Here is a 22873-nt window from a genome sequence, read left to right on the forward strand (position 1 = left end):
GTTTTCAAACACTGAAGCAATACAGAGCATTTATTTTAAGCTCTGTTCACCAAAGGTATGGTTGGAAAGGATGCCAAACTGGCTTTCTGGTTGATGATCCCGAACTTCTATTGCTGCTTGGGAGGTTGTGGCTTCCTAATCTTCCCTACCTGAAACCCTCCAGCTGGAAACCATCTAGGCGCTAGCTTCTTAGAAATGCATGTGAGTATGTGCAGCCAAAGATTTTTCTTGCCACATTTTTCCATTAAACAGAGCTATGGTAAATGGCAGAAAGCGTAGCTCTCGTTGATGCTTTGTGTTTTAATTGAGAGCAGGTTTTAAGAGATTTCATTATACTTTAGATATCCCATATCCAAGGCCTTTTTTTCCTAGAGGATATGTAGAGGTGTAATGGTGCAAATGAGGCTGTTGCTGCAGAAGTCTTCTTCCTTGAAGAATGATTACTGTACCTTCCCCTGAAGGGTAGTTCCCATCCCTAATATTTTTTCACAAGCCTCTGACAGCACTTGTGCCTGTGGTCCCAGCCCCGTGTTCTTGATGCTGCCTATGGGGAGGGGCCAGGCTGAGATCCACAATCCAGGTGGATGAGGGGAACATCACCAGTGCACTACTGCTGCAAACACAGCAGGTGTGGGAGAGCACAGAGCAAGTCGGGAGGTACTGAGACATTCAGCTGGGTGCAAACCAGGATTATGGGGGTATGGAGTAAAACACTACTGGTAAGGGCAGCTTTAAAACTCCCCCAAGGCTTGGCACAACTTCTACTCTGTTTCAGCTCTGAGCTGGAATGCCACCTCTCCCCAGCACTAGCCTACTGCATACTTTACTACACAAACTGAAACACACACCTGATGCCTTGGCAATGATCACAGCTATCAGTCATTCTTGGGAGCTGTGTTCCTGCTGTATTTAATAACAAGGCAAACCAGAGGCCAGCAGCACAACTCTTCTTTCTCCAGAGTCACGGTGGGACCATCACGTGCACCTTCAGTACTAATGGACAGCAATGGTTATACAGTTTATTTTACACAGTTATAATCCAAAATATATACATAGATTAAAATTTTAAAAAAGCTTTTAGAATTAATGCAGTGTACAATTCCATGGAGCAGTAAGAAAGGGCCAACATGCCTCAGCCTACTGCCTCCAAAGCACTCGAGTGAAGAATGTTTCCAAACCTGTCATGGAAGTCTGCTTCTGAAGGGCCGTATTTACAGTCTATTTACATTGTCTGTTCAAGCTTTTCACTTCCCCAGTAAATATTATGTGCTTGCTGTGTATGAGGGATTTATTCCAGAGGAAAGTACTGAGTCAACTGGTCCACTGCTGTTTTGTTGTTGCTGCAAGTCTCCATGCAAGTCTCCTGCAAACGCGTCCTGATCCCCACAGGCAACCAACCATGTTTCTGTGAGCAGGGCGTTCAGAAATGCCTTCAGACGCTTTGAGCCACGTTTTGCATTTTACAGGCAGGAAACAAGCAGCCCTGCCAAGTCCCTTGACATCACCCAGCAGCTCGCAGTCCACAGCCAGGCCAGGCTCCTCGCTCCTTGCACGGTAACGGGGAGCGAGGAAACGAGCGCATCACCACCTTGGGCATCTCAAACACCCAGCAGAACGCTGCTCTGAGCTGAGCACCCTTGTCTCATCCAGTTCACAGCATCACCAAGTATTTGTCAGTACCCTGACTGCGATTCTTGGGTTGGGAATTTTTCCATGAGGGCACCGAAGCCCAGGATGACGCAGAATAGCATTCGCTGCTCCCACACCTCAGAAGCACACCACCAGCCAAATCAGTAATCCTGATGAGCAGCAGAGTGGAAAAATCACCCACAGTGCTAGGAACTGGTACTGGGAGGATACCTACAGGGGGAGACTTGACTTGCTGTGTATCTCCTGCTGCCTTGGTCGATGACATCACAGCCGCATCGTTCACTTCAACAATTTGCAGAAAGCAGTAGTAGCCTGTTCTTCACTTCCATTTATCCCCTCAGCTTCATCTTAACTCTTCTAGACCAGACAAAAGACAGATTAGTCAGTCTCATACTATCCAGAAGACATCACACAGGAGCAGCATGTAAGGTATCAGAATAAGGATGTCTAAATATCAGACCATGGGGCCATGAAGATGATCATGGGGCAGGAGCACCTCTCCTATGAAGACAGGCTGAGAGAGCTGGGGTTGTTCAACCTGGAGAAGAAAAGGCTCCGGGGTGACCACATTGCAGCTTTTCAGTACTTAGAGGGGGCTTATGAAAAAGATGGAGAGAGACTTTTTGCTCATTCAGATAATGATAGGACAAGGGATAATGGCTTTAAACTAAAAGAGGGGAGATTTAGATTAGATAAAAGGAAGAAATTCTTTACTGTGAGGGTGGTGAGGCACTGGTGGTGAGCCCCATCCCTGGAGGTGTTCAAGCCCAGGTCTTGGGCAGCCTGGTCTGGTGCGAGGTGTCCCTGCCCATGGCAAGGGGTTGGAATTAGATGGTCTTTAAGGCCCCTTCCAACCCAAGCCATTCTGTGGCTCTGTGCAGCCTCTAGTCATTTAGCAATGTGGCCACAGGTGGCTCTCAGAAAGAACTCTAGCTTCCACAAAAGGGAAGAGGTATTTCTACCCAGAAAATGAACTACAGGGAAAGGCCACATACACCAGTTAAAAGCTGTCCATTTTCTGTGTAATTTCAATCTTGGTCTGCTGATTTACATTATTTTATAATCTATCTTCAGTGGGAGCTGCTCCAAGGCCACTGCCTAAACCAGTATTCTACATTTTAACAGGCATACAACTGCAAGAAAACACAGAAGTCCTTTCTTTCCTTCTAGTCCTCAAAAGCGAAACACTGGGTTTGTATTACAAGTTCACAGAGCAGAAAAAATGCAAGAGAAAAACCCAAGGGAAACACTCAGGCCCTTGCAATGGCTGACAGAGCAAACCCTTGGAGGAAGGAAAGGCAGCGATCAGCTGCAGCACAGGGAACCTCGTGCCCTCATTTTTTTCTCCTTCCACGACAGCCACTGCTGCGAGACCCGTGGTGTGCAGCAGCCTGGTTGAGCCCTTGCACTCCGCAGCCCCCAAGGCCACGAGTCCTTCCCTGCAAGGATCCATTCCCGGCCTGCGCTCAGACCCAGGCAGGCAGCTGCAGCTTGGCCACATTCCCACCTGACCCCAGAGGTGCCCTCAAGATAAACACCGGGCTGCGCCATCTGTCACCCCAAGCCCACAACGCTCAGATGCTTCCCTTTGAATCCCCACCTGGTCTGAGGACCATTTAATCCCCCAAACAGCCTCAAATGGAAAAGGACAAAAACCAAGGGACACTTCAGTCACAGCCCTGGGCTGAGCAGCAATCAATGGCCGGGGAGCACAATGCACACGCCTCTTTTGAAGCAGACATTCCCTCCAGGCCATGCAGCAATACCATCCCTGCAATGTGTCAGTAACATGAAGCAGCTGCAAAGGGTTCCTAATTAAGGAGCTTTGCAGTATGGGAAAAGGAAACTGGATCTTCCTTGTAACGTGTCCTAGCTGGTCTCCAGCATACCTAAGGGTGTCCAGAAGCTACGCTACCAATTGCCTTAAGGCACGCAAATAAGGACCTGAAGAAGGAGACCTCAGACACAGGTGGGAAGGGAAGAAGAGAGAATGTCTTTCCTCAGCCTGAAAGGGGCCACAAAATGAGCACGACAGGCAGGTGGGTACTCACAAGGTTCTGAACTCATGTTCACCCCCCCCAAGTACAGCTGACCACAGAGCTGGAAACCCCAACCTGTAATTACCTGGTCTGCATCAATCACATCAACATCGGCATCTTCACTTTTATCTCCCGCTTGTCGCTCCATCAAGACATTTTCTGTCTTAATCTCACCTTTGCTGAAAAAAAAAAAAAGAAAACTAAGTCTTGAGAAACTTTATGAGAGAAGTCACACGTTGTGCAAGTTTTATTAAGGCAGAGTAGTGCACGCATTACAATCTGTTGCTGAGACACCCACAGGAGGTAGCCCAGAGCTTCTGGCTCAGTATTTCCTAGGTATGAAATAGGTTATGCTCTGAGGAATTTCTGAAAGAGACAGGTCAGAACATTATCTTCAATTAAACGGGCTGGACCTGCAATCCCCTATGTTTCATATTTTTTGTTCTATTTTACTAGTATTCACCAGGCCCATTCAACAGGTGTCCCAAAACCTGAAAAAGCATGTGTCCTTCTGGGATTTGCGTGTCAGCTTTTACCCTGACGATATGGGAAGTGGAACCCGCCAGCTCAATAAACGAATTGCATTGCAGGACAGTATTATCCCATCTGAGCACTCTGAGTTCGTTACACAGCTCAGAAGCAGACTGCAGGCTCACTGTTTCTGCAATACCTCTCTTACATGCTGCTCTGGTGGGTTCCACTCCCGTGTGTGTGCATGCTGCACGTACACATGCAGCTCCTTAAAAGAAAGCCACCAGTAACACAGTAGTTAACAACAGATCTGCAGGGACAAGAATCCTCTCTTTCGTTTCCAGAGGTGCAGAAAACACTCAGCGTCGAGCTGCACCACACAGCCAGGGAACAGCTGACACCACAGGCCTCTTGTCAGGACCAGAGACAAGAGAAGTGGGACAGGGAACTCTTCCTCCCTTGTCTTTTTCCCCGCACGCTTGGTATCAGCCCGAGAAGTAAAGGAAGCTCTGTGGCAGTGGGAAACAATGAGGTCAAAGCAGCAAATGCAGCTATTGCTCCGAGGAGATGAAAAACACAACCTGTCACTGGGACACAGCTCGTACAACGCTGCACTTTGCCCATGGCAGCACTACAAAAAACAGAAGCAGAGGTGGGTCGAGAGACCCCAGCTACCAATACTAGGACACATGAAAGAGCTTCTAAGACATCTCACCAGTACCTTCTCTGCAGCCCGCCTGGACAAAGGAATGGCAAATCCTCCTGCAAGTTTGTCTCTTGAGATTTCAGCCTCTTTCTGCTCTTCCCTGCTGTGGAGGCAAGCTGGGAAGCACACTGTAAGGCTGGATCTTGGCTTGCTGCTTCAGCAGGGCTGGTTTCAGGCAAAGACCCTGTAGGAGACAGTGAACAGACCCCTTTCTTCAGGTTTGCCCTCAGAGGCTGGACATTTCCAAAAGCAGCGTCCCCGCTGCAGGGGAGCAATGTAAGCCAAGCTCAAGGAGAGAGATTTGGGGCAAAGCAGTCATTTATTGAAAGGAGCAACTAAAAGGCACATAAAAGAAAACAATTTAATTTGCCCCGATCATTTTTGCAATTCAGGTTTACAATCTTGGCCCCAGTCCTTTAGTGCTATCAGCACTGCTGACTCTATGTCACCCTCAAGATAGGAGGGCCATTGGGACCCAAAAAGACAAGGTTTTTGAAGGCAGGACACTGACAAGAGAAATTCTGAGAAAGAATGAGAGAGAAACTAAAGGTCTTTGGGAGAAATTCCCTTTCCTCCCCATAGAACTGCACACGTCCATAGCACTTAGGATTTTTACCAACAACTGTTTTCATACATACGCTACATTGAATTAATCCCCACCATATCTTTACAGATTGGAAGTCCATGAGATCAGCCCACATAACTCATTAAGTTAGGAACATAATCCCAATTTAGAAGGCTAGACCCTGGTAAACCAAAACCTCAACAGTTAGAAAGAACCCAGAGAATGATTTGTCCCAGATTATCTGGGCTGAAGACACGAATCAAGTTCTGGAAATATCACCCCTTTCTTTCTCAATCATCTGCAGGGCCCAAATCAACAACGCCCTTAACGTAACAGTTGAAAGCAATGAACCAAGTCCCAGTGGCACAGACAAATGTCAGAGCTCAATTCAAGATTATCTCAATTTGGCTCACGCAAGGTCTCCAGACCAACCTTCCTCCAACTGAGTAACGAAGAGACCTTTAACGACAGCAAACGTTTGGCAACAAAGCTGAAGGCAAAAGCCACAGTTCCAACTGGAAGGTCCACAAGGTCCAACCAACTGTGGCACTGCTAATGCAAAGCGCGAAGCGCATTTTTGCTGGGACAAAGCCAACGCGGCTAATCCCAAGCAGCCCCATTTCCATACCATTCGACAATTTCCTTTTGCAAGAAGATGCCTTAGACGTGCCCGTTTGGGACCACTCTCCTAAGCTGCCGAGGACAGAGCTCTCCTCATCTTCGTTTGCCAGTAAGGAGTTTTTGTACCAGATCAACGGCTGCCATTCGTCTCGGCTGTAAGGCAGCGGTTCTACTGCATACCTCTGTAAGTAAGCGTACCTGGAGAAAAACAAGAGCAAGCATAACAAAACTCAGTGTCTTTCCCCTCAATATCTAGGGAAGGTTTTGCTAGAAAGGCATTTTCCCTTTACTGTCCAAAGGTGCAGGCAGAACTGTCAATAGAGTGAAAAGAAAAACACCCTTTTTCTCTTACCTGACATCTCTGAAATACGTGAATATTTAAAATGCAAACGCCTTCGAAACTAAGAGAGTGCTTGAATTTCAGCATTAGAAACAACGATTGATTCACAGGAATTACAGAATTACATCAGTCTCTGAAAAGAACTCCCCGCATAGGAAGTCACTGCCAATTGCTGCTGCCAAGGGGCAGCTTGAATGGAGCAGGACTCAGCAAGGGTACGCCACTTTTCCTGGCCCTTTTCTGTCTCATGAACTGCAACACAAAGGAGATCACAGATGACAGATGCTCCTTGTGATTCAATAGCACGGCAGGCCAGGAAGTGGGGTATTTGCACCATGAGTGCCTGTTTTGTCAAAATAAAAATATAAATGAACAAGCAATAAAAACACTTCTCTGTAATATCGTATCAACCCCAATCCAATCCTCTCAGGTTCACAATAAGATCTCAAGTGTCTGAAAAAAGCAGTTAACAGCTCCGCAGTTGTGACAACACATAGGACACAGAAAGCATTGGTTCAAATCCCCGTTCTGCTTGATTTGATTCACAGACCTGACATTGTACCTCCCTAAGTCTCAGGTGAATCATTTAATCACCAGGCTACAACCCCTTCTGGAGCAAAAAGGTCTCCTTCAAACATTCTTTTTGAAAAATAGGGTATTTCTGACAGTTTTTCTGATCCATTCCTACATCATAACAATAAGAAAACAAAATCACAGCCTGACTCAGGATTAGAAACTGGATATTCACTACATTTCAGCTACAGCTCATCACTTTAAAATCAAACCCCGTGTTGTTAAAACAGACCCTACCTTAGCAAAACCAAAAGTGACAGTTTTAACACCAGCCTGCACAGTATATTATTCTTTCTTTGATTAAGAGTGTGGCCTGGAAAATATCAGACATTTCATTTTCTTTGAAAAAATAAAAAATAAAGAAAGAAAGAAAGCAAATCACTGCTGGGAGGAGGTTAGGGTAAGCACTGGCTCTGAAACAATTAGAGTTGTAGACCCTGGGGGCCTCGGGAATGGAGAAACCCCAGTAATGGAATTTGTTGGTTTCAAACAAGCACATACTGTAACTACTGTTTTAGGGCCTAATCCAACTGCTGTCTGTGTCAATGGAAAGACTCCTACTTACTCGGAAGTCCAGCTCTTCGTACTGCTTGTTATTCAATAATTCATTTCTTGTGCACATTTTGTGGCACAGACCAGTTGACACGTCAGATATTTTACTGCTACAGCCTGGGCAATTACGGGCAGAGAAGGTTAAAATCCAAATACTTTGATGGCGTTGAAATATACTCCTTTCTATCAACTGCCCATATTCTGTATCTCATCTGTCATAGGTACATTCACATATGTGGATATACAGACCTGGACATCAATCCTATGATTAATAATAAAAATGAAAATAACCAGATGTTTATTTCTGGAAGTTCATGTTGACCCAAAGCATTCCACCCAGTAATTTATGATACAGCTAAACCTAAATATTTCTAGGAGGAAATATAATCTCCAGCCCCTGCAAGGCTTTTTAAGCCTCCCAGAATAGAAACTGTTACTCTAGAAACATTGTCTGAAAGTAGTTGTGGATAAAATTCCAATTTCCCCCCTTGTGAATTTTATTGTTTCCCATTTGTTCCCAGCAGTAGTAGGTGGGTCTGAGGCAGTAAACTCAAGGAACATTCCCTGTGAGGTTCTGTATTTCCCACAAAAGTTTTCAATGTCTAAACGTACCTGAACATATAGAATACAATTAGGGATATACTTCTGGAATATATCCACCGGTCAAGAAGTTAAATGTCATAGGAAAGAATAATCAGGATATAGCTTTACATCTGCCTACATCAATTATGTTTTTTGGTTTTTGGTTTTTTTCTCTTGTTCAATTAAAAAAATACTCCTTGAAGGTACATGAAATTACATTTTTGTTCAAGGATGAATTAACAGACATCTACTTACGGCACAAGTATTACCACACAGATGATAACACAACTTCAAAATCCAGGCAACGTGGACACACGTTTTGTACAGAAGCTGTACAAAACCCATTCTAGTCATAGATCTCAAAGATTCTCTCCAAGAAAAATGCAAAACCAGAAAGGGAAATTATAACTTCCTATAGATTATCCACCTTAGATTTACCAGGGCTGTGATCAGTTTATGTCAGATATTTTTCTTTGCTACTTTGCATTTTAGATTTGAATCCGTTTTTAAAAAGTATGTTGTGTGGGTAACTGGCAATCATTAATAAACCTTGTCATGTAAAGCAACAGAGAATTAGACATTTTACCAATCTTGACCTATGTTATATTAAAAATGTTTGATGGCCTCCACGGAGATTAACCTCCAATTTCAGACAAAGCAACACAGGACCAAACAAGTGACATGGGGCTCAGCGAGATGAGTTGTCGTTTTTCTTTCATTTCAATGCTTCTTCTCCAAAGCAGAACCTTTCCTGTCAGGTACTGGAGCAATCTGCTAAGGAATTCCAAAAGGCAGATGTGTCTTCATGTTTCATCTAACTTTCCCATGTCTTCAAATGTGCTCTCAGGAAAATGGAAATACTTGTTATATATTTTGAAATACTGACTAGGGAAGTAAAGACAAGGGTCAAATGGCTCAGTCCTGAGCCTGTAGAATTAGATTGTTGCAAAATAATTATCTGGGCATTACATCTTCCTCAATCTTTCGTGTTTTACTTTTCTCTTCAGAAAAGCATTCCTCCCATTCTACTAGCCAGTCAAGTTGCAAATCTCTGCCACAAAGTTAGCATTGTCCTTCCCTTGCAATAATTGCCACATGAAGTCACAACCATTCTAGAAAAAGGTGTAGAACAGATACTGCACACAAGTAAATACTACTATAAAATTCAACAAGTGTCTCTAAAACCAAGAGCCTCAGGGGCAGATTGATTTCAAAAGTTCTCTGAAAAGCCTTTGAGCAACTTCTCCAGCACTGAAGGTCAGGTGTCCCACGTACAGAGATACACAAAACACAACCTGTGTATGACAATGTGCAGGAACTTGACTTACACTATTTTTTTGTCAGGCTTTAGTAGCTTATAAGAAAATTCACTGATGATTAACAGAAAGCTTAAGTTAGGAGGAGAGCACTTCCCATCTGTTCCAGTAGCTCCTTGAAAGGCAAATTCAATCCCTTCCCTATTAAAATAAAGAAAAAAAAAACAACAGAGAGAGAATTAAGTAATAAAACAGACAACTAACAAAAGCAATGACCATGGACAAAGTGGTATTACATGGCACATACTTGTGTATCATGGCTACAGATTCTCTAGATTTCACCTGGTCCCAGCCAAACGTTAGCGAAAATCGACGAGCCAGTTCTTTCATGTTTGTGAAGGAAGCAGATGCCAAGTCCACACCAGTACTGCTGTCTTGGCTTTCTGCACACGTCTGAAACAGCTGCAAAAGAAGTCCAAGATAAGCAACCACATGTAATCCTACAAGCAAACAAAGCTTCAGGAGGACAGAGAGACATGCACACCCAGTAACAGCTTAAAAGACGGAAGCCTTACAAAAGAGCAGTTAAGTCATTTTCTTTAAAAGCAACACAACTGCAACAAGCACTAGGAACTGACACAAAAGACGAGTGCTTAACAGATAGGCATGAACTGCAAAGAAAAAAAAAAAAAGATATTCATACAAAGAGAACCAATGCCTGAAGGTGATGGCCCCATCTCTTGTTGGGTCTTCTGTATCAAGCCCAAGAGGACCAATATGCCTGAGAGGTTTTCAGGGTATCAGAATGCAGATAGAGCACACAGGTCTAGTAGCAATGCAGTCCAATTTCTGAGAGTGAGACTGGGTTAAAAGCAAGTCTCAAAACCAATTACTATATTTTGGGATTTTTTTCCTAACAGAACATGGAGGTAGCTTCAACCTGTTAACTTTCAAGGTCAAGCAAAGACCAGAAAAGGCCTGTTGTCCATGTGATACACAAACACAAAGTCCCGACTATGTCAGCAGAATACATGTAGCCAAATGCTGCTTAGCCTTGTCTAAGCTCAGATTTCAGGGGCTGGTTCGCAGATCTAAGCCCCTGGCAATGGGTGTGAAATAAGCAAAGCTCATGTATCAGTACCCCCTGGGAGGAGCCTGCTCTGGGGCTTACAGCACGACTCACTCAAGCTAGAAGCAGCTTTGGCCATGGGCAGAGCTGGCAGAAGCAGCTGCTAAAATAGCTGACTGGCCTCATCAGTCAGCAGCTGCAAAACCCTTCAAAAGGGCTGTGCCCCACTTTCTTCCACAAAAAAAAAAAAAACACTGAAAGTACTAGGGCTTAGAGCTGGCCAGCCACAGGCACATTTCCTCACAGTTCCTCAAATTCAATAGGAATTGAGGTAGTCAGTAAAACATAGAATGCTATCCTTAACCTTAAGATTAAGAGACACCCACCATGTCCCAAGGGAGGCTCTATAATCTCAAAGATTACATCAATCCGAACACACTATGCCTTTGAAGATTAAAAAAAAAAAAAAAAAAAAAAACAAAAAAAAACACCTGTGCACAAAATTACATTTTAAAATAGGTGTAATGATCTGAAAGGAGTTTTATTAAGACATGCAAAAACACATAAAGAGAAAGCAAAGCCAGGGAACCAATTTCTTTCACTAGGCTTTTAAATTAGTTTGAATAATTATGGAAAGGTAGGCAAAAGACTAATATGAAACACAGCTGTCATAATTACCCCCATCCTCTCATTTTAATTATAACCTTACCTGCTCCAGACAGAGAATCAGTGCCCTGGCACTCTCAATTCTGTTATTGTGCCTCGTCCTGCTTAGAGTTTCTTTAATTATATCTCCAAAATCGTTGTAAGCCTATTAACAACAACAAATGAAAATTAGCATTTCCCTTTCATAGTGCTGGGAATACACAAAACACATGACTACGTTCATGTCACACAAGAAATTTATAAAACACTCCCTGTATTGGTACACCCAAGCTAAAAAAATCAAAATTGAACTTTTTATTTTATTTCATGTTTAAAGCAAAGGTATGCTCCCTTAAGAGTAATATGAATGCAAAAGTTACTCTGAAATTGTTAAGTATTTATTACAGCAAAAGAACAATCCTCCTTAGAAGAAGAACAGAGTTCTACATACTCAGCCAGTGCTTGCCCAGTGAAGTGATGATCAATATCCACATTCGGATATTTCCAGTGTACTGTTAGTTGACTCAAGGCAATTGCCCACTCTGTGCTGTTCTTAGCCCTCTTGACACACATTTCAGAGTGGCTGAGGCTCTACCAGCTGTCTAAGCACAGGGACCCACATGAAATCTAGGCCATCTGAACATGAACTGGGTGAGCTTTATGAAATATGTTGACCACTTCAGTGTGAGAATCTCTATAGTTAAAACACTCTCCCAGCCATAAACTGCTTCTCCATACTGGCCTCTTTGGAGAAGCCAAGGAGAAAATGTTCAGACATATACCCTCTACTCAACTCTCAGTTACTTTGTCTGCAATGGCACACCTTTGCAGAGCAAGGAGGCGAGACTGTTCCACTCTTGTTTGGTTTTATAGCCCTTCTGTGATTATACGAGGATTCTGAGCCATAAACCATTAACCACCACATCTTGCACAAACACTGGAGTCACTTTCAAACACTGAAATGCACTCACAAGCAAACTGACGTTGTATAAAACATTACCTTCACATAATGCTTATAGATCTCAGCAGCTGCAGTCGTCTCCACCACATTAAACACTATTAACTTGCAATATGCTGCAAGAAGACTCCGCTTTTTGTGCAAGTCGTCAAGTTTGCAGGCTTTGTCTTTTCTCTCCTCCTCTTTTGTCAGGTCTAGGGAAACAAAAGCATTGAAGCTTTGTTCTAGTAAGATTCAAGGTATCTCAATTTTAATGACCAACTTTCATCTGAATAGCACAGACTCAGCTGTTCAGCCAACATGCTAAGCAACAGATGCTACGCTCATCTCTGTGTATGTCAGAAAACACAGGTTCCCATTTCCATTTCAAAGCTTTCAGCTGATGACAGTGAAAGTGAGTTGTTTGCACAGTCTTCTACTCTGATCTTCATAGGGATTTCTCATTTCTACTAGGCAGAATTTCCTTGTATAACACTGCTCACAACTACAGAACAGAACCAGACTGCAGAATAAAAGGCACAAATACACAAAATGGAAGAGACGAGACACATTGCGATCATGTTGTGTTTTGTGGGTTTGGTTTTTGTGTGTGTTTTTGTTTTTTCTTTTTCCACACAGACAAGCACACCCACAGCATTAAAAATCACTTCTTTAGGGAAGGAACCTGCAACAGGTTGACAGGGATCCTTTGTGGGGAGGACTAAGAAACTGAAAGCATCTTACAGAACAGGTTTGAAACTGATCTCAGAAGGCCATCTAACCCAAAACAGGACAGACTTGATCAGTTTCAGGTATATAACATAGGTAATGCACCCAACACTGAACACAGAACTCCATGTGAACAGCTGAAGGACAAGAGTTCAACACAGTAATCTAAGATGGTGCTTGGTTTTTCAAAGCATGACACTTGTACTCAGCCTCAAACCACAACAAGCCAAAAATCTATTTTCAAAACACCCCCAAAAGAAACCAGCCTTCACAGTAACATCCTCAACTTGGCATCTGAATTTGTCTGAAAAAGGCAACACAGCAACAAGCACGTAGTTGTCTCCCACAAAAATTGCTCTGCAACCACACATCAAAATCTACTAATCCTTTACTCCGATGGCTTGGAAGAGTCCATGCATCAACAGAGTTGCACTGTAACACTGCAAGGCTTTCCACCAAGGTGGATGACACCATCTCTACCACCAAAGTCAGTCTGTCAAATACCTGTACATTTCCACCCACGCCTGCATTACATCAGCCCTTTCTACCTGGGAGTAAATTGGCAGTTGTTTCCTGTGATTGAGCCACAGTGGAGACAAATCACTGAATTTATATTCATCGAGCAACTTTGTGAAGGGGCCAAAAAAAGACTCGCCCCATTTCCTGGTATGTTCAGTGCAGCCAGGAAATAACAGCAAAAATGGCAGACTGTTTCTTCAGTGATGAAGATGTCTGACCTTTGCTTTCCTCTTTCTCCTCCACAAAAATATGTTCTTGGACAAACAAAAGCAGTTTTTCCTGAAGGGAAGTGCTGGGAAGGTAATCCAGAAGTCCTACTGCTTCTTCATTATCATTTGAATCTTGATGACTCAAAATCAGCAGCCAGTCACAGAGTATCACGAAGGCCTGTATCAAGCAAACAAAGCCAATGAAGGATCTAGAGACCATGTTACTTTTCATGCCAACTCCCATTTGCATCTCCATCAAACACCACAAGTCACAATCTGGTTTCTATCCTACTTCTTCCTCACAAGCTAAAGATTTCTGTTGGCTCCAGCCTGTGATAAAATGCCACAGCTGAGCCCTTCCAGAACCTGTACTTTAGTATACAGTATATCAGTATATACAAGTATCATGCATGAACACCACAAAAAAATTTGAATTTCAAACTTCTCTGAAAAGGAAGATGAGCTCTATTACGCCACAACATCTCTCTTTCAACATGTGAATCACTGGACAATTTCTCCAAATGTTTTATTTTTTTTAAGTGATATTCATAGCAAGGCATTAAAAAAGCAATGATAGTAACTAATATACTGATCATTCTATGTAGAAAACGCAGTGACTATCAAGTGCCAAATCAAGTCATTCAGATTCAGGCTTTGATTCTACATATGGACCCATGCAACACATACCTATGATTGACTAAAGCACTAACTTTTGTAGCATTTTAACTAACTTAACTTTAATTATGTTAAAATAAATAGCATTTATTTCAAATAAATAGTTGAGGATTGTTTATTTTAAAGAGTTATTTCTCTGCTACGAGACAAAATATTGCAAAATCAGTAGAAGGAAATACTGGTATGAAAAGAAAGAAAGGCATTTAAAAGGAGTACTGAGAATGCATGCCAGTTAAGTGGTATAAGAACACAAACCTTTTCTCTTACATCTTTTTCCTTATGGGTGAGGAAGTACATGCAAATCTCACTGAAACGCCTCAGCTCTCTTCTTAATGCCAAAAGAGCCCCCTAAAAACATATGAAAGGAAAGTGGCAGAACTAAGATGTTAGGGAATATGACCCAATCGAGAAATATAGAATAAACAACAGTGGCATCTTTTTCCACTGATACTATTCATTTAAGAGAGCACAGCAGATGCCATTATGAAAGAAGCTGACATCTCACAGTAGCAACAGCTCACCAGCTATGAACAACTTTAAAAATGTCTTGCTTTCAGGCACAATATCTACGATAGAAACATCAATCCATAAAAATACATACTTTTTCCCCCCACTCTGGTGCAGAAAAGTGACAAACAGTGGGACATGTGCATCTTGCTGTGCCTAGCAGTGTTCAGCAAGTCACAAACTCTTTGGTTCTCCATCTGTAGGATTAACAGTTCCCATAGCATTTATTCCCTGATACAGCCCCCCAAGGAACTAGAAGGCCTGCAGAACTCACTTCAGCTTACCCTTATAAAGCAGGGATAATAATTTCCACTTTAGAGACAGGTGTAGAGTCACAAAAACTCTAGTCCATCCCACTTGATTTTCAACACCCAACATGTGAATTGCCTTCTAGAGTTGCTCTTCTCTCCCCCCCTACTACTGATTACAGAGGAAACCTAGTTTAACTACACTGCTAACTTTGGCACTCATAATAAAAGACGTCCTGATTCTTCACCAGGTCCCATCTGTTGCACCGCACAGAGCAATCAACAGAACACCCTTACAGGAGGGCTGGATTTCATGCTATGCAACTGTATCTTTATAAGAAAGGGGATTCATCCCTGGGCATACTGAGAAGGAGCAGAGGGGGAGGTAAAACACAGCCTTAACACCATTAGAGGAGGAGGGGGGAAGAAAGTCCCAGAGCTGCTGTCCAGGAAATGATCTTTTTTGCTCTTGGAACTTCTCTCTCTGCCAATATCCAGATTTGGTCCTGCAGAGTGGGCCATAACACTGTGCTTCCAATCAAAATCTGCCCCCATATGAAAGGCCAAGTTCAAAAATGTGCTGCCCCATTACCAGTCAAGCTAACAGTGTCTGGACTGGAAGGCAGAACATATTAGAGCAGTGAGAGATGCAGACATCCACTCAGGAATGGAATGGGACGGGAATAGATAGTGAATCAGTCACCAAACGGGTAACCTCCCAGCTAACATTTCTCACACAAAACAAATGCCCATGTCAGCGCCCTATTCTGTACACACAGGAGCACCAGAGGAAGGGGACGGAATGACAGAAACAGCAACACTCGGTGTAGTCAGGATTCACCATGAAGAGAAACTGCAAAGGTATATATTCATATGTGAATCAAAGCATAAAAGAGTTTTCCTCTCTGCTATCTTAAACTGGAATATCTTCTGAAGTATCTGGCAGAGTTTGGCACCGTGTAAAACCAATTAGGAAAGTAAGTAGACAGCTGATGAAAAAATTACACAGGAAGTTTGAAGAAAGTGGGATGTCACAGAATGTATAATTAAACTAAGAACGTAAGAATAAAACAAAGCAAAAGGACTTCCTCGAGTTTTCCTTGAATATTATTTGTTGCATAAAGCAAGAGAACAAACTGTCTGGCAGTGGAACAAGTTCCTTATCTCCATCAAGCATGAGGAATTCGCTGCACATGTTTTGTAGTAAAAATAGAGGTGAACTGTTGTTTCCTTATTCTCTTGCATACTGAAAAGGCATTAACACTTTAAAAAAATAGGGAAAGGTACTGAAGGTAAGGGGAGATTTACAGAGAGAGAAAACGTCCCAATTCAGTTTGGTTTCCTCAAGAAAATATACAAACTGTCTTCTTGAGAAAGCTTGTTTTCTTCTGGCTATCTGAGAATAGAAAAGCATCTTGAACTTCTAGAAGCACAACCCCTGGGTTTCAAAATGATGTGGAATGGCCAACCTTGGAAGAATTTTCTGCAGCTGCAGCTACTTGCCACAGGAGAGAAAAATATGTGCACTGGAGAGCTGGCAGGATCATCTGCAAATAAAAACACGTCCTTTATTTACATGAAAGGCTTGACAGCAAAAAGCCTAGCATTCTGCTTGTACAGCCATTTCTACACTGTAAAGAATGTAGGTCTTCAAAATAAACACAGTAGGTTTACACACAAGTAAACATTGCCTGCTGAGAAACTTCATTACTAAGGTGCTACTTCTGTGTAACTCTGACATCCTGATGTGTTCAATGGAACATAACTGGGTAGTACAAGGGCTATTCACAGAGGCTAACTTTAGCTGAGCTTCTTAGGATTTCTCTGCTGTCTTTGGTGAAAGGCTGACTCCTCCAGAGGGCAGTTTAGAATAGAAGCCAAGCCTTCGTTCTCTGATACTACAACTAAAGAAGTCTACCCACAGGCTGCAGACTTTCCCTCTTTGGCTAAATTTCACCAAATAATCCCACATTCTCTTGAAAATGCAGCCTGATTAACTGCTCAAGTACTTAAAATACCATGATATACCTCTACCTTGGCACAGCCAATGTTTGAGTTGAGACAGCCAAAGAAAAGGCTGCAGCTGAGACAACAGGTAATTACAAACTATCCTCATCAAGCGTCAATTTGCAAGCAACAGGTCCAAAATATTTCAGTTTCTGGCTACAAGTGAACCATGCTCCTCACAGTCCCAACAATTTCATATGTACTCAGGGCGAGATTTTGCAACCAATGGGAAGTACCAAGCATGAGAAAGGATTATTCAAGTTGTCAGATGATTACTCTATCGTAGCTTTGGAAAATCTCCAACTTAATGAATACATGGCTATCATCCATTGATTCTAAATAACATTATACCAAAACCTCAGTTTCCCAAATTGACAAATGGAAACAATATCTTCCTGCCTCATACAACGCTAATATTGTATAAGATTATTTAATATTTGCTATTTTTCCTGCTTTCAACAGTAAGTATCAACAACTCACCAGAACGGACAAACTCCCATGTTTCATTTCAAACACCAGCAACCGTAAAGTCTTGTCATACAGATTCCACTTGGTGAGATCATGGGCACTGCACGTGGAAAAAAAAAAAATATTGTCACACTAAGCAAGAAATGAAATCTCACCTGACCAAGTATGTTAAATGAATCCTATTTTCACCTTCATCTGATGTACAGCAGTAACTTTAAACAACTAATAATTCATTCTAAGGGGAAGGGGAGAATCACAGTCTGCATTCTTGCCACAAAACTGCAGTGTCTGTGAGGAGAGGAAAAGGAAGCTTGACCTCTGTACTTTCCTATACTCTGTACTTTCCCATATTATCTATTCACATTCTCTAAGTGCCCAAAAACATCTAAAGAAAAATTCCCCCATACACACTTTAGAAGAGTACTTTGAATATTATCAAGTGTTGCGACTCAACTTTAGGTTTCTCTTTGCATGAACAGAGCAGCTCTAGCATGCAGGATAAGCTTTTTGAGAAATCCATGTTTTAGCAGAAGAAGACCAAGTAAATTAAAACAAAGAAAGCAGGTAACACCTGCTGGAAAAAAACCTGCACTCATTACACCCTCTTCAGACTGACCATCAGTGTTGACCATAAGGCAGTGCAACAGCATGCAGCTAGGAGGGAGGCACCGTAACAATGTAGCTGAGAGGATCTCCACATCCACTCTGACATCCCAACTCTATTATACACTCTTCTTAACCCCACTAGGGGTGATTCTCCAACCTCAGTAAGTCCAAAAAAAGAAAAAGAAAAAATCCATACCCAAGCGTACAGCTCTATTCAGGAGAAACTAAGCCTTGCAACATCTCTCATAGGAATTGTTTCCATTCTCTTGTGAAATTCTTACTAAACCCAACAAGCATGAGCAATTCTCACTTGGCATCTGTTCAGGCAACGCTAAAGAATATGGGAAAGTAAACCAGCAGTATGTAAATAAACATCTCACTTGTAAAAAGCTGCTATTCTTCTCAAAGCAGCGTACATCCGGGAAATTTCTCCTGCATCCGTACAAAATCCTCCTTCCTAAATTATGCAGGTTTAGGAAAGAGAAAGGAATTAGCCAGCATGGGGCAAAGTAATTGCTATGTTCTCTTCCCACCCAACCCACAGACTTGAATTACTCTCCACCAGCCCTTCACACATGCTACTTATGCATTCCCCTACAGTTAACAGAAAACAACATGTTGACTGCACAGAAATTTTGTATCAGTGTCCCTGTCACTACTAAATCCCCAGCAGCCTCCCTAGACTACAGCACTGCTAGCACAGAGTAAAACTAGCAATTAGGCTAACGCAGAAGTGCTAAACCTCACACAGTTGCTAGGTATCTCTGGAAAGCTAACCATTCACATGGTGCTGACTCTCCGTGCTTCCAGCTGCCAGATCACATTCAAAGATAGCTAAAAATATATTAAAATACTTTCCCATAGATGCAATTGCTGCAGTTTCCACAAGGATGCTACGTGATTATGGGAGATGGTATATACAACCAGGAATTAGAAGGGAGGGGCTGCAGGAGAAAATCTCTTTATTTAGATGTGGATTACTCTATGAAGGAGTTGAAGAATCCCTGGTCTAGCACTTATCTTATTTCTCCTAAGTGCACATTCTCCCATATTGACATAGATATCTATTTAAGACCAACAAAATAAATCCAATCTGAGGTTAGAGGACTTTTTGGCTTGACACATTTTACAATATCCCAGTGTCTAATAAAAATCTGCCAGCGTTTACTCTCATACCATGGCATGACACCTGTTCATGACGGCACAGTTGATCAGATCAGCTGCGGGCTTCTGTTGTTCAGTTCAGCCAGCAAGCTATTCATATCACCACCAGCTGTTTCTGCTTTTTAGAACTAATGAAAAACTTTGAGGAAGACTCTACAGTCCTCCTTCAAGGGGAAAGTCATCATTTCAAAGACCCCAAAGCTATACAGTCTGCATTACGAACTGACGTTTTGTTGTGTTTGTTTTTCTTTCTTAGAAATATGCAGCCAAAGTCACACTATAAAAGGCATCTTGCATACAGTCAAATATGAACAAGTACAGAACCAAAGCAGTAACCAGTATTCTGGGAACAATCTCATCACCTACAGATCTGCGGATCTTCTTAGCTGGTCTTTTACATAGTATCTTTGGCATAGTAATACTACAACAGTGGAACCTATGTCCAGAATATTCAGAAGATAAAAAATGCCCCTTTGCTGTTGTGGACTACCTCATTTACTATTTTCACCACTCTATTCCTGCCAAAACATATCTAATTCATTAAAAGGTAAACCATCAGTCATTTTAGAGGTGCAAACCCAACCCTGAAAGCTCTGCTCCCCCTGAGCAGAGAAACAGCAGGCAAAAAAATGTTCCATATCCCCTTTACAGTCTGTTTATCTCCACAATGAGTCACACTCACCTTTTGCCAGAAGCCATCTAGTAGTTGGTTAAACTGTCTCGTCAACTCATCTATCAGCTGAGTTCGGGCGCAATCCACCTGATTGTAGATGGCAATTTCTTCACTGCAGAGGACATAGTAAGTCCTGGAGGATGCCTCAAGGACAGACATGTCAGAGTGTTTGACCACAATGCCTTTTACCTCTCTCAGCAAAGCATCCAAATGCTGCAAGTGATAGAAGAGGTATTACAGGTAAAATGTATGCAAATCCACTTAGGCTTCAGACACATTTCACTTGGACCATGTATCTCTGTAGGTCATAAAACCAGTATGAAATAACTCAGTCTAAGGAGCAGAGGGGCAGGACTAGTGGATACAGCTTTTTTCTGGCTTTATGGCTCTTTTTCATTATTGTCTCTGAATCTTTGTGAAAAATTAAGCAACTGTTTTAAGTTTCACTTCAGTAATACACCTTTGGCACTACTACTACTATAAAAAAGTGAAGAAAATGGTAGGGAATAAAGATGTCTTTCCAAAGGAAAGGTGTGTCTCCAAACAAGGGAAGTTGTCTCCCCCAGCAGCAGAGGACGGAGACTGTTTCAGATATGTCAGCAACTGGAATCTTCACTCTTACTGGCAGGAGGAAACTTAACTTGTGCCAGGCCACTGACTCTCCCCCTCTTCCAGTTAATGTTTTGTGCTGAAAGTAATCGAGGCATGTTTGCTTGTTATCTCCCTGTAAACATCCCTGCTTAAGAATACATTAAACTATTTCGAGGATTTAATCTATCCATTTCTGACCATGCCTTTCCCATCAGCAGTTACACTATCTCCATTCTTATCTTTCACTTACTATCATCCCCTAGCAGCTGGGAGTCCAGTCTTCAAGGAGAACGAAACCTACTCTGTAGTTAACTCCAGGGAGATGCCAGCTTAGACACATAGCATAACCCACCCTCTCTCCACCCAACAATGAAAAACCCAGGGGCAGGCCTATCGCATGAAAACATAAACCATCACCTAGCAGGGCCAGTCACAGCATATCAGAACTGACAAGCACTAACACTTTTCTTCGGCAGCTTCCAATCAAAAAGTAAAGCCTGAATAAGAGCACTTTCCTCAAGGTACAAGACTGTTTCTTGATATTTCAACAGGCTTCTATTTGTTCCAAGTCACACTGAATTCTGTACACTGTCACATAAATTTAGCACTTTCCACATGCACCGACTACCCCAATTCCTATTTACCTTCTCTAGATGTCCTGTACTGTAAACATCTAAATCATAATATTGTGGAATCTGCAGAAGATTTGCCACTTTTTGTGCATCTGTTGAATACTGCAGAGAAGAGGAAAAAAAAAAAAAAAAGGATATGAGTGCACTGCAGGAATTTTAATGAAATATTTAACATGCATTCACAGAGCAGCTGTTAGTTACCTTTGCCAAGAGCTGAGGAAGCACCATAATAAAATGTTCAGTAATTTTGGTACAATCTTCCGATTGTATTTTCTTCTCTTTAACTGACAGAATCTGCAGACAAAGCATTTTGTTTCAATTATAAAATCTCTTAGATCTGAGTGGAATTTTACATGTAATTCAAGGTTAACTTATATGCCTTTATCTAAATCAAATGAAGCCAGGGTAAAGATATTTTCCATGGAGACAACCAGATGCTTTTTTATTTTTTGTTAACCTTAAATTAGATGCAAAGCACTGAACAACAATTCTGCATGGATAAAATGCTCACCATTTGTCAATAACCTGCTTTAACTGGCTTTTCTCTAATGCTCATCCCCCCCCTTCACCATCCACTACTAATATGATCCACAGGTCAAACGACAGTGTGACATTTCGTAAAAATAAGCCATTTCATTTCTGAAGATATACCTACCACTGGGAACACACTGTCTGGCAAAGCACATAAGGCAAAGAGATTGTGATTACCGCACAATATGTAAGAATAAGATGCACTGACTTTTTTGGCTGCACCTCTGCCCGCTGGAGGATGACCTTCAGCTGCTTCTCTAACCGTCGCGAGGATAATTTCAGTGAGAGCACTTTTATGGGCATCATTCAGTGCTGTAAGTAAATGAGTCTCCTTTCAGCATCACACAAAAGAAAAATGAAGTTGCAGCAACAGCTAATGAAATGCCTATTCATTTATCCAGACAACTGTGGAAGGACACTACAGAAAGAAAGATGCAGTGTTGCTAAATAAACACCTAGAGCGCGTTTGATTTGACTTGAAGAAAACTCTTTTCTATATTTACTGAACACAAAGCCAATTATTTGTCTCGTGACTAAACTTTTTAGGACACCTGGGCTCCCAAAAACACAGGCAGCTTCCATGCAGCTTATCTTTATTAACTACTGTCTCATTTAGGATAAAACAACTCTTCTGAGCAACAAAATGCTTTAACTCACTGGGTCCGCAAACTTTGATTTCAATTGTACAACCACCTCCAGTTCTGTACAACTATTATTAAAGTTCATTTGGAAATATTTTTACAACAAAAAAAATAGTTCTCTAACATGTTAGATGTCAATGAACTCAACACGTTATTCTTCTTCTCTTCAGGCATGAACAGTAGCCCTTCAATCAATACTTTTAGATTCTCAAGTTTTGGACAAAAAAACAAAAGAAGGGAATGTTACTTAAGCTTAATTATGCAAGTGTTCTTGCAAAATTTCTAAACTAACATTACATAAATGCAGAATACTGAATAAAACAAATATGTTGCTGCAAATCACATAATCGGCAGTACATCTGCTTTGTACATCTTTGTACATGGCCACAATCTGGGATCAAAGGGCACTGCAATATGAAATGATCCTAAACTAGCTGAAGCAAAGTTCAAAAAAGAACATCAAGAGGTTAATCCAGACAAAGCTAAGCTCTTTGCTCGCCCACCTTCTCTGTCTCCTCCATCATTTTTTAATAGAAGTGTGGTCATGCACTCCCAGTCCTTCAGGAATGTGCCCCCCCAGTCCCACAAGCTGTCTATGAGGTATGCAACATGTTTGTGTACCTAGGGATTAAAAACACAAGCTTATAAAAGCAAACACATCATTAAA

General features: G+C 41.9%; 1 protein-coding gene across 2 annotated transcripts in view; it reads right to left on the reverse strand.

Moving 5' to 3' along the window:
* Window positions 1-1147: 1147 nt before the first annotated feature.
* Window positions 1148-22873, reverse strand: part of LOC118160227 (cohesin subunit SA-2-like) — a 61762-nt gene continuing 40036 nt past the window's right edge. Inside the window, exons 15-32 of one of the 2 annotated variants that reach the window (XM_035314781.1) lie at window positions 22710-22827; window positions 21774-21877; window positions 21236-21328; window positions 21047-21136; window positions 19821-20024; window positions 18355-18431; window positions 17381-17468; window positions 16363-16440; window positions 14394-14486; window positions 13473-13641; window positions 12070-12221; window positions 11134-11235; window positions 9663-9817; window positions 9428-9556; window positions 6060-6250; window positions 4882-5050; window positions 3775-3868; window positions 1148-2004 (exon numbers count right to left, since the gene is read on the reverse strand). In XM_035314781.1, the coding sequence (XP_035170672.1) occupies window positions 1999-2004; window positions 3775-3868; window positions 4882-5050; window positions 6060-6250; window positions 9428-9556; window positions 9663-9817; window positions 11134-11235; window positions 12070-12221; window positions 13473-13641; window positions 14394-14486; window positions 16363-16440; window positions 17381-17468; window positions 18355-18431; window positions 19821-20024; window positions 21047-21136; window positions 21236-21328; window positions 21774-21877; window positions 22710-22827 (2112 nt within the window). In that variant the 3' untranslated portion in view covers window positions 1148-1998. Of the gene's footprint in view, window positions 2008-3774; window positions 3869-4881; window positions 5051-6059; window positions 6251-9427; window positions 9557-9662; window positions 9818-11133; window positions 11236-12069; window positions 12222-13472; window positions 13642-14393; window positions 14487-16362; window positions 16441-17380; window positions 17469-18354; window positions 18432-19820; window positions 20025-21046; window positions 21137-21235; window positions 21329-21773; window positions 21878-22709; window positions 22828-22873 lie in introns of both variants that reach the window. The other variant, XM_035314778.1, reaches the window with a different exon arrangement.

This window comes from Oxyura jamaicensis, chromosome 1, assembly GCF_011077185.1.
Source record: "Oxyura jamaicensis isolate SHBP4307 breed ruddy duck chromosome 1, BPBGC_Ojam_1.0, whole genome shotgun sequence".
Lineage (NCBI taxonomy): Eukaryota > Metazoa > Chordata > Aves > Anseriformes > Anatidae > Oxyura > Oxyura jamaicensis.